General features: G+C 46.1%; 1 protein-coding gene across 2 annotated transcripts; it reads left to right on the top strand.

Moving 5' to 3' along the window:
- Positions 1-463: 463 nt before the first annotated feature.
- On the top strand, positions 464-10,792 carry sdcbp (syndecan binding protein (syntenin)). Of its 2 annotated transcripts, XM_018744301.2 has the most exons (9): positions 464-699; positions 1,523-1,599; positions 1,781-1,865; positions 4,617-4,726; positions 5,597-5,758; positions 6,421-6,596; positions 6,728-6,899; positions 7,412-7,503; positions 9,304-10,792. In XM_018744301.2, the coding sequence occupies exons 2-9, from the start codon at positions 1,549-1,551 to the stop codon at positions 9,356-9,358; spliced, it is 903 nt and encodes a 300-aa protein (XP_018599817.2). In that variant the 5' UTR covers positions 464-699; positions 1,523-1,548; the 3' UTR covers positions 9,359-10,792. The 2 variants fall into 2 exon arrangements, with proteins under 2 accessions (XP_018599817.2, XP_018599819.2); XM_018744303.2 differs by lacking the exon at positions 4,617-4,726.
- The last annotated feature ends 1,097 nt before the right edge of the window (positions 10,793-11,889 follow it).

Genomic DNA, 11,889 nt, shown 5'->3' with positions numbered 1-11,889 from the left:
CAGAAAGACGTAATTTTGACACAAACCCAAAATAGGCCACATGCTTATTTCCACATTTACTGTAGGTGCAGACTCGTGTTGAAAGAGCCCACAACTGTCACCGAAACACGGTTTTGTAAAGTGGTTTTCTGAGTAAGTTTCTGTTAGTCACAGCAGGCCCGCTAACCCCCGCACTTCTCCTTAAGCTTACAGATAATGAAGCGATGAAAAGGTTAAGGGCTCACTGAAAAATAATGCTCTCCATACAAAGTACCGGTGTGGGAATACATTTTTAAAAAAAAAAAAAAAAAACAGTTTCCTAACAAAATTTGTAAGGTGAAGCGCAAGCAATGTTTTTGCGTACAGCTCCCCTCCCCGGCTCCATTGCTACTTATGGCGGGAGAGGGGAGCTCGCGCGCTACCTCGCGCGCGCGGTCACGTCTCCCACGGTGCCTCCGGGCTTCCGTCACGTGGACCGCGGAGTCGCAGCACGCTGTAGGAACCGCGTCTGCAGGTAGCGGGCGCTGCGGCGCGCGCACGGTCCTAGCGCCGTGGGTGTCTGCGCGACCTCGTCCGCATCCGCGCGTCCACGACAAGACCCACGCCCGCGTTCCCGTTCACGCGATCCAAGGCGGTGCGCTGGAAACGGACGTCGTGTATTCCGTCGGTGTGTGTGCGGGAGGGACAAGCCCACGCGTGGAGCCATCTTCAGTGTTCAAGGTGAGTGTGTGATGATGCGAGATGCGCCGGTGCGGTGCGTCTGGTCGTGCACCGCGCGCCGCCTTATTATAACCTTATAATAACCTCATAATATGACATCCGTCGGGCGCGTCGCCTCTGTGCTCAAATAGCGCAGAAACGAACGGAGAGTCGGCAGTGCGCGACCGCACGCGACTCATTGTTGCAAAATTAAAAACAAAGCGTTTCATGCGGCCCGCTATAACAGGGAGACACTTAGTTATTAATTACGACGAATTCGCTGTTGGCCTCGTTTACAAATACTAAAATTTAGTCTAAATGTTCCAGGTGGATAGCTAAGGAACACGTTGTTTTTGTGTTCCTTAGTTATCCTGTTATGGGATTCAGTTACTAGGACCTGACACACCTTATGATAAGGAGTCAGCTAATTTATTATTGTTGTTAGTATTAATTATAATAATACTACTAATAATAAGTATTATTATTATTGTTACAAAACGTGTTCCTTAGTTGTTCACCAGTTTACATTATTATTATTATTATTATTATTATTCCAGTTCTTTGGAATTCACAGCCTTTTCAGCTGCTGTTAAAACTCCTGGGAGAGAGAATAGCTGTAAGTCTTGGGTTGGGGTAAATTTCAAAATGCAGGTCTATTTAGGGTTAGCCTTTTATTATTTTTGTTCTTGTTAGAAATTAACTGTAACCCAACCCATGTGTTTTTCCAGGGCCCTTGTTCTGTCAGTGACAGTAGACGCTGGCTGTGCACAGCATCAGGGCCATTAGCATGAAATATTCAGCACCTCCTGTGCACTCTTGTCTCTTCTCTCTTTGAACTGCCCAGGTATTTGACTTCTACCTGTTGTAAAAATGTCGCTTTACCCATCTTTAGAAGACATGAAGGTGGATAAGTTCATGCAGGTCAGTGGATCTCTCTATCTATCTATCTATCTTGCATTGTTTTGGATATGAAACTGCATTATTAACAGAGAAGGGTTAGGGATTTTTTTTTTTTTTTTAAATTAATTTTTACATCAGACAGGACTGCTTTCCTCATTTTACTGCTGCTCCAGCTCCTCTGATCCCTGTCATATTCTTCCAGGCCCAGAATGCTTACGCAGCGAGTGCGTCGAAACCGGCTCTGCTGGCCGAGGCATCCAATGAGAGCTCTGCGGAGGAGGGGAACGGTAAGTTACACTTGTAATATTTACATCAGGCTGCTTCTGCTGCTAAAATGCCGGTATTTTAAGGCTAATGTGTAATTATTGAGATTTTGTCAAATCTCACTTTTTCCCTTTTATATGTGTTGCTTGGGGGGGGCGGTGGTGCAGTGGGTTGGACCGGGTCCTACTCTCTGGTCGGTCTGGGGTTCGAGTCCTGCTTGGGGTGCCTTGCAACAGACTGGCATCCTGTCCTGGGTGTCGCCCCCCCAGCCCCACGCCCTGTGTTGCCGGGTTAGGCTCCAGCTCCCCGCGACTCCGTATGGGACAAGCGGTTCAGACAGTGTGTGTGTGTGTATGTGTTGCTTGAAAAAGGAACTACTGCGATAATGCATCTCATTATCAAAATATCTGAGCAATATTTCTTCATAAGTGTGTAGAGTGAGGCTTCTGCTTTACTTCTGGGTCAACGTTGCCCTCTGGGTTAAATGTCTGCGTGGTAAAGTCCCGTAACTGTCATCATAGTTTGCCGTGACGATGTTCAGGCCGTGTGCGTTCGTGTAGTACGTTATGTTACTTTGTGGTCACATGACCCACTGTTTAACTCCGAGTGTTCTTGCTGGTTTTGTCTTTTTCCAGAGGTGGGATCATCTTACCATATTGCAGAATATTGCTGTTGTAGTGTCTGTAGGCCTCTGGAACGTGTGTGTGTGTGTGTGTGTGTGTGTGTGTGTGTGTGTATATGTATATATATATAGACACACACACACACACACACACACCTATATAGACTATATATATTAATGTATAGTATATGTAATGTAACATAAATGTTTATATGTATCTCCAAAAAAAGTTACTAGGACGGTGATTTGGGGGGGGCGTGGTGGCGCAGTGGGTTGGACCGGGTCCTGCTCTCCGGTGGGTCTGGGGTTCGAGTCCCGCTTGGGGTGCCTTGCGACGGACTGGCGTCCCGTCCCGGGCGTGTCCCCTCCCCCTCCGGCCTCGCGCCCTGCGTTGCCGGTTTAGGCTCTGGCTCCCTGTGACCCCAAATGGGACAAGCGGTTCAGAACTGCGTCCGTGATTTGGAATCATGAATATTCGGCTAAAGTTCTGTGCAGCTACTCGTGTGATGAACATTGGTTCATATGGTAGAAAGAAACAAACTAACTGTAAGAATCAATCTAAGTGTCTCTTTCTCCTAATGTAATGAACACGTTGTATTTTCTGTGAGATGTACGTCGCTTTGGAGAAAAGCGTCTGCTAAATGAATACACGTAAATGTAAATATATAGATGTGTGTGTGTGTGTGTGTGTGTGTATGAGGAGAACTCATGTGTATGTAGCAACTGAAGGAAATTTAGTGAAAAAGGCATGGCGCTCGGTGTTTGTAGGGTACCAGAAAGCCCAACGCAGACCCGTGTTTCTCCCATGATAACTTTTGTGTTGTGAGACAGGAGGCCGGATTTTTCAGTGTACAGGTAGAGCGAAAAGGTAGACGGAAGGTAAGTAAATATAAGGTACGGTAGCTGGGGCTGGGAGCTCCTGGATTAGGGAGAGAGACGTTGCAAACCCACGTAGGTCCACCCCCTGCTCCTCTGGCCCGTCCGCGTCTCACGGTCATTTAGTTTTTCGCTTACTGCATACGTGATTTACGGCGGCCGTGCCGTCGGCCTTATCGTACCGTATTTTTGTGTTTTTGAGTGCCGACGTTCGGTCGAAAGGTACGATGACGTCGGCTGGCTGATGTGCCGCATGTTTCTCGTTAACTCGGTCCCGTGTCTGTCAGTTATTACATTTTATATGCAAGAGCTTTGTTTTATTTACGCAATCTTTCCTTTGCAGTTCCATTCAAGTGCCTTTTTTCACGTGGCCAGCAAGGGACAGCGCGAGGATTCTCGTGGTGTGGAAAAGAAACAGCGAAAGGAAGATGTTGAACTAATGGAAAATAATAGTGCAGCATTAAAATATAATACTATACTGTATATTACGATTATTATTCTGCATTTGGCTTATTTTAATATGAGTAATTTGCAAAAGTTAGTGGAAAAAATACAGCTCTCGAATGCAGTGTGGCATTCATGTATGTTAGTTGTTTATGTATCCTTATAGTTTATATAATTCAGTACAAGGGGGTTTGTGGCTTAGGATGGAGTCGACTTGAAACGGTCGTTGGTTCGAGGCCTGTGGAAAGTCGGGGAGGTAACGTCCCGAGTCCTAGAAGCGCAAAGCCCACCCTGCCCGAAACACACCCCAAATGCAATGTGGGAAACGGAATGCGGGCAGTGCGTCGCTGACCTTTTTCCCCGGAGGCGGCGTGAGTCTTGGGCAGCTTGTTCCAGTGAATCTTTGCTGAGCAGATCCCCGCGGTTCAGGGGCCCGGGAGCGAAAGGTCTGCTTCCGGTTTTTCCGCTTCTTTGCCCATTTTGGAGTGTTTGTGGAAGTGCCCGATGAGCTTGTTCGCGTCACGGTCGGTGGGGGTCGCGGAGGATTAGGGGCGAGGCTTTCAACTCGGTCTGGGGTTCGCCGGGAGCCTGCGGCGTGTTTCTGATGAGCGTGTCCCGGGGTCGGCGCCGCGGGAAATACGCCGGGGCTCCGCACGAAGCGTCGCTGCCGCCAGCCTGCCGGGATTTCGATGTTTTTGGGCCTAGTTGCAGGTCCTCGTTCACGTCGGTGCTTCTCGATGAAATCGCTGCAGCGATTTGGCCCGAGGTGCAGCGGCTCCTGTGGTGTGTGCATTCATACCGTGTTTTTAGCCCTCATGCACTCTCGTTACAGGACTTTATCCAAAGCTGTATCCGGAGCTCACTGAGTTCATGGGCCTAAACCTCACGGAAGATGCGCTTCGCCAAGCCCTCGCCACGGTGCCCACTGGCGATTACTCTGGGGTAATTGTTACTGTTAAATTGATTCACGCATCTATCTGTGTCCGCATGTCCTCATCAGGGTCACGGTGGTCCAGAGCCTATTCTGGAAACGGAGCACAATTCAGGGTACACGCCCCCCACCCATCACAGGGCAATCACACACACACATTTACTCACACAACCACACAAGTGAGCAACAGTACAGTCACTAGTTTGCCTGAAACACACGTTTTTTCCACTGTGGGAGGAAACCAGAGCACCCAGGAGAAACCCACGCAAACACAGGGAGAAAGTGCAAACTCTGCCCTTATTCTTGATATGTATAGTGTTTTACATACTTACTGCTCTACCCACAGCTGCATAATTTTGTCACATATCTTGACTAGAATAATTGTTATTGTTAACAATTATTATTAACAACAGAACTGGCAGGAGGAAGCAGCGGCAGCCCAGGTTTCGAAGTCAGATACATCTAAAGGCACGAAGACGGACGGATTTAGGGTCCGTTTCAGGGTTCTGTCATTTCAAGACATAATGCCAAGGCGGGTATGTTCCTGCTCCCGTTCTGATGGGATGTTTGCGTTGTTTATTCGGCAACGAATCAGATGTCAGCAGGGTGAAACATACAGTGAGAACCACGTGTCACCGAAGAGCTGCCCTCGCGCGCTGCTCCTGAGGGCTCAAAGGAACGAGCGGTTTGCACTTGCAGACAGTTGAACGGGAACACGGAACGCTCCACGGCCGGGCTCGGCGTGATTTATTCATGCAAGTCTTGTGTTAACGAAAAGCCTTTGTTTCCCGTGCTAAATGTGCCCGAAAGTGGAGTGAGTCCCGCAGGGAACGTTACACTTTCCTTGCGAATATCCTTTCCTTCCGTCCCCTCCTCTGCAGCAAGTGGCCACCAGGCCGTCCGCTCTCAGCTACATGACAGCCCCGATCACGGGGCGCGACTGCGGCGTTCTCAGGGCCGAGGTCAAGCAGGGCGTCCGCGAGGTCATCCTCTGCAAAGACATGGACGGCAAGATCGGACTGCGCTTGAAATCCGTGGACAACGTAAGACGAGATTTCTTTTTTCCCTGCAAAACGCTTTCAAGAGTGTGAAAGAGCACAGTTTGTATTTCAGAATATGACAGCTATGTTGTGCTCTTACAGTATCTGTTTTGAGTCAGAACAACCTTCACGATATCTAATAGGGGTTTTTTATGACGCCAAAGGATTTATGTGGCAGTGATCTTTAAGGGCTATGAACCGGAATGGGACGTATGTCAATAACAAAGGACTTGGAACGTTTCACGTTCGAACACCAATAAAGTACCAAAAAAAAAGTGCACTTGCAGAAATTGATTCGCTGAAAGAAGAAGCGCCGTAACATCTTTACGAGAGACACGTGTCATAAATACAAAAAATTGCTGAGTTTAAAAGCTGGTTCTGTCCGTTCAGACTTTGGGTTATGAATGAATGAATCAACAAATGAAGCTTTATTGATTAAAGATGGAAATTCAATTGGGTTGCAGCAGCATACAAGATAAAACATACGTACACATGTAAAACATGTATATTAAAAGTGGAAAAAATAAATAAGCGACCATATACAAGCAGAAAAGGTTCACAATAATAATAATAATTTATTATAGGGGTGAAAATATGATACAGTCGCAGTCTGTTAAAGCTGGTGTTCTAGTTGATGAATGTGTGTGTGTGTGCCGCACGCACAGGGAATCTTCGTACAGCTCGTGCAGGCCAACACAGCTGCGGCGCTCGGGGGGCTGCGTTTCGGGGACCAGGTGCTCCAGATCAACGGGGAGAACTGTGCCGGCTGGAGCACGGACAAGGCCCACAAGGTGCTGAAGAACGCCGGCGCCGAGAGGATAGCGCTCGTGGTGCGGGACAGGTACGCCGTGGCCCCGCCCACTCTTAATTATTTACAGCAAGCATATGGCCGCACTGCTGAAATATAAATGGAAAAGGAAGCTATCGAGTCATCCTGTTTCGCTTCTCCCCCCCCCTCCGGCCCCGGCGCAGGCCGTTCGAGCGCACCGTCACCTTGCACAAAGACGCCAGCGGCCAACTGGGCTTCATTTTCAAGAAGGGGAAGATCACCTTCATCGTGAAGGACAGCTCGGCCGCCCGCAACGGCCTGCTCACCGAGCAGCACATCTGCGAGGTGAACGGGCAGAACGTCATCGGACTCAAGGTAACGGCACGTATCCGTCCCCGTAGGCCGTTCGCCAACCTGCAGTGGGCTTTCGGTGCCGACGAGCTCCTCTCCCTCCCCGTGCGGCTGCCTGGCTTTGCGCCTCGGCTCCTATTTCCCGGGGAGGGGTGCAGCAGAGTCCGGGAGTCTCTCGCTGGCAAACAAACTGGGCTCTTCCAGATGTTCTGCAACCACCGAGGGAGTCAAGAAAAGTACAGAACAATCTTCTCAATGAAGAATAATTAAATAGTAAATCCGACAACAAATAAACACAATTAACACCAGATGGGGGAAAATTTCTGAGCATGAACTTGTGATTCACATGTCTGAGTTTGAAATGACTAATATCCACCTTTTAAAAATGTCTTCTCATGGGATTGCTACCACATTAGGCAGTGTGCTTGTCAAGAGGTTGTTTGTGGTTTTTCAAAATTACTTGGAACGGGGGTCACCGGTGCTACGCCTTGCAGTTTGTGACCCGTTGCTTTTTGCATTTTTTGTTGCCTTGCTAGGATTCTCAGATTACGGACATACTGAACTCCGGTGGGAATGTGATTACCGTAACTATCATGCCTGCAGTCATCTTTGAGCACATGATGAAGAAGTAAGTATATCTACATAGATTCTTATGTCTGATGAGTTGCCTGTGATGAACACATTGCACATGTCCAGGATGAGTGAGCTAACACAAAGTAGACCGCAAAGTAGACGGTTACTGCAATGCAACAATCCTCTGTAAAATGTTGAGCAGTCAGAAAGGACCGTGATCAAGACCTCAGGCTTGAAGGCAGCTGGAGTGCAGTGGCAACCCTGGGACTTGATGGTGGACACCAGCGGTGAGGGAAGCCATTAAGCTGAAGGAGGAGCTCTTCTGGACAATACTTTAGGCAGGATCTCCTGGTTTGTCAAAGAGGACTCAGCAAAGGAAGTTGCCAAAGCACAACCTCGAGCATGAGAGGAGTTTTGGAGGACATGCAGAAGGACTGAGATGGCCTTAAAGTTGTTCTGCAAACAGTTCAGTAACTTAAGGGGGGGAACCCATGATCCTGTCCAGAATGTGCTAAGCAAAGTTGGAGATGTATGGACCACTACTGGACGGATTTTTGGGTGTTGCAGTGGAAGGAACAATTTGAAGAACTCCTCATGCTATCAGGAAAAACTGTTTGGCATCTCCAGTGGATTGAACCCCAACACTGTTCTGAAGTCACCATGGTGGTGGTCTGTTGGGGTGGATGAAGTTTGCTGAGAAGCACTGGACAATGTTGAGGTAGTGTGGCTCATGTGCTTCGTCAGTGTTTCATGGGAGGCATCAAAGGTACCTCCGGACTGGAAAATTGATGGTGGTCCATGTTTTTTAGGAAGGAGAAGGAGGGTGTGTTCTAACTATGGAGATCCCACTGCTCAGGCTCCCAAGTAAAGTTTATGCCAAAGTGTTGGCTTAGATGGTGTCCAGCTGGGTGACTGCGGGTGGCATCTCTGTTAGTTTGCAGACCTTGTTGTCCTTTTGGTCCCGTCTGACTGGGACCTTCAACTTTGTTCGCTGCTGAATGCGATATGGTTAAGATGAAAATCAGTCCCTCTGAGTTCATGTTCTTTTCTTGGAAAACGGGGCAAGAACTACCCCTTGGGCAGAAGTTCAAGTATCCTTGGGTCTTGTTGCTGAGTGATTGAAAAGGGGAATGGGAAGGCACTGTACTGATGCTTAGTGGTGAAATTTTCAAACGAAGCTCTCAGTTCAATTCGGTCTCCTTCTCCACTCTCACCTTTGCTCATGAGCTTTGTGTGAAGACCGAGAACATGGATTCAAGCAGTTGAAATGATGTTTTTCTGCAAGGTCATGAGAGGTTGAAGAGTTCAGTGATGCGGGAGAGTCTCAGAGTGGAGTCGCTGCTCCTTCACCAAGGAGTCAGTTGAAGTGGTTTGGGCCTGTACTAAAAATGACCCCTTGTCACCTCCCACTGGAGTTATATGGGGTAAATCCCTCTGGGGATGGATGTTATATTATTATATGGATATTATCCTATATAGTATAATATATTATGGATATTATATCTCTTGGCTGGTCTACGACCATCTGGTGATACTCCAGGAGGAGCTGGAAATTGTGGCTGAATAAAGGAAGGTTTGGGGACCTGCCAGTTCAGCCTCCTATCGCCACAACCCTCAGCAGGACCTGGGGGAGCAAACTGGCCGACTCACTGATTTTATTGTTTTTCGGCTTAATATTTTCTCATACAACTTGAGGTTAATTTCTTTTCTCAAGGGTATGACTGCAGGATTGGGATTTTGACCGTTCAGATCTCATGTTCATCAGAGTGCATTTGCGAGCGCGAGGCTGCGCTGTCTCTTAGGAGGACTCGTCCTCACGGGACGACACCTCCGACCCTTTGTCTGTCCGTCACAGGATGTCCACGAGCATCGTGAAGAGTCTCATGGACCACTCCATCCCAGAAGTGTGACCCGAGAGCCTCTGCGAAGGAGCCCTGGATTCTGGAGCGTTCCCACCCCACTCCCTCTTGCTGGGATTTCAACGTGCCGCCCCTCCCCCTCCCGTACCGCCGCTTTCTGCCCGGTAACAGGCGACGGATGCGTTGCGTGTGCTGAGCGTGCGTACGAGCCCTTGCCCTCGTGTGAGAACAAAGCCCCCAGCGAAGACGGCCCAGGAAACGCCTGCGGACCCTCTGCTCCAGTGTGTTGCTTTGCTCTCTCCTGCAGTGTCTTGTGTGTTTGTATCGTTCCAGAAACGTTTCGTCTGGGTGTCTCCATAAGGAAAGCACCGCGCTTTTCTTTCAGTTTCAGGGTGGAACTTGTTTATATTTAAAACAAATTTAAAAAAAAAAAAAAAAGACAGATTTTGCAGGGAGTCGCTTTTAAACTCAGTTGTGCTTCCTTCCTTAATGTTAGGTCTTAGGTCTTCGTTTTTATCCAGTTTGCTTCTTGCACGGAAACGTAATACGGCTTCAGGTGCTGTAGTTTGTTTTAAATGAATACATTTAAATTGCGACCATATGACAGCTTTCAAGAAACTGTACAGAAGTGGATGCATGCTTGGGTCCAGTGGCCGAGGAGAAAAAAAAAAATCTTTCAGGTAATTTTAAAGTTCTGTTGTTCTGCTCATGTCATTTTGTAAATAGGACTTTGAGCAAAAGAAGGTTGGTTATTAGAAACATCTTGTATTTATAGAAGTACCAAATGTGATTATGATGTGTTTAATGTGTCCCAGCTGACGTGCTGGTCTCCATCTCCTCCATATAGCATCTGGGAAATGTCATGCATATGTGAGGTTTTTGGTATTCTGAGACATTTCATGTAGGTTTTAGTTTCACAGTGTATTTGCCATTGTCAAGAGTCTCAATGGAATAATTCAGTGTAGTACAGTAATAAAGCAGCATAAGCATTCAGTACCTTGTTTTTTTCCTCCCCTGCTTTTGCATGTATTGACACCCCGTGAAAGGAAATAATAGATTTAGTAACAGTTTCTGTGGTTTTTTTGCATGAACTGAAATAGAACCAGCAATAACTATAACCAAATAAGTCAAAAGTGAAAAGAAAGGTTTATTTTTTTTAATCGGGACATGTGGAATATTTTGTGACTTTGACACCCGCAGTAAACCATCAGTTGGTGTAAAACCACCAACAAACAGTGTCCCACAATATATACTACAAGGTTTAATAAAAAAAAAAAGAAAAGGCAACATCTCATAGATATGACATAAAAGGAATTAGAAGGAATCAAAGTGTATGCCGTCTCAGTGACACACTGGCTCATGGAGGGATTGCCGGTTTGCTTTCATCTCAGGCAATCCTGCTCATGTTCCTAAATCATCATTCAGTTCATATGATGTTCTTTGACCATCATGCAAAAAAAAAAAAAAAAAGGGTTTATTACCGCAGTACACATTACAACAAAACAGAAGGGAACTACAATGCAGGCTGAAGTTTTTGTACATACAGGTTACATTTATTCATTTACTTGATACTTTTCTCTAAACTGACTTACACTGTTAAGCTACTTACAATTTTTTACCCATTTATACAGCTGAGTAATTTTTGTGGGGGGGGAAAAAAAAAAAAAAAAAAAAAAAGTACCTTTCTCACAAGTAGTACAGCTAGGATTCAAACCTTCAACTGCTGGGTTGAAAGGTAGCAGCTCTAACCGCTGCACTACCAGCTAGCCAAGGTTAGTTATCAGGTTATTGTTATTCTGGGAAGAAGCTGCATAATTATATTTCCTACTTTCCTATAATTCCTAAGTAACAGTACAGTTAAGACACACAATGACAGACAGTTCTTTATTAATATATAGTTAACATGTTTCCATATTAGTATATTACATTCGCAGTGGGATAAAAGTACATTTTCCCCCCAAAATACTGCAAGTTAAAGATCTATTGTGCAAGTCTTAACATGTCTGTATTTAATTCAATGCCATGTCCACTTGTGTGTAGTAAATATACACTTTTGCTAGTACGTTCATAAATACAGCTTTACTTTCCATGCGGTCAGAATATAAAGAATTTCCCATGTTATGCTAAGTTTAAGAGATGGGTGGCAGGTTTACAATTTACAGAACTAGAACATAGTATATTTGTCATCCACCTACTTCAACAGTTATAGTGCACACAAAAGTTTTATAGGAGCAAGCAAAAAATTAAAGGCCTGAAGTCACACATGACTGACTGTTCACGCGTGCACGTGTATGCATGTCTCTGTGTGTAAAATTAGATTGGTGCAAACAGTTAAAAATTGTGCATTCCATCACTTTTTACTGCATTTATACTGGATATTTAACTTTTCCACCCACATGTCACTTTCCTTATGTTCATTGGATGACAATCAGAGCGTAAGCAAATTTTACCTGGATTGTCCGCATTTTCCTTCATCACAAAATGAATTACAAACCTCTTTTTAAATAGGAACATTTTTAAGGCACGTTTCAAGCAGGAAAAAGCTGAAATTAAGCCATATGCAGAACATAAAAATATGCTGT

This window comes from Scleropages formosus, chromosome 9 (genome assembly GCF_900964775.1).
Source record: "Scleropages formosus chromosome 9, fSclFor1.1, whole genome shotgun sequence".
NCBI classification, from domain to species: Eukaryota; Metazoa; Chordata; class Actinopteri; order Osteoglossiformes; family Osteoglossidae; genus Scleropages; species Scleropages formosus.
Note: the sequence above shows the minus strand (reverse complement) of the source record. Positions and strands in the feature narration are given on the sequence as shown.

Coding starts and splice junctions, on each gene's coding strand:
- sdcbp (XM_018744301.2), top strand. CDS start 1,549: ATGTCGCTTTACCCATCTTTAGAAGACATGAAGGTGGATAAGTTCATG. Junction 1,600..1,780: donor AGGTGGATAAGTTCATGCAG/GTCAGTGGATCT, acceptor ATATTCTTCCAG/GCCCAGAATGCTTACGCAGC. Junction 4,727..5,596: donor CCACTGGCGATTACTCTGGG/GTAATTGTTACT, acceptor CCTCCTCTGCAG/CAAGTGGCCACCAGGCCGTC.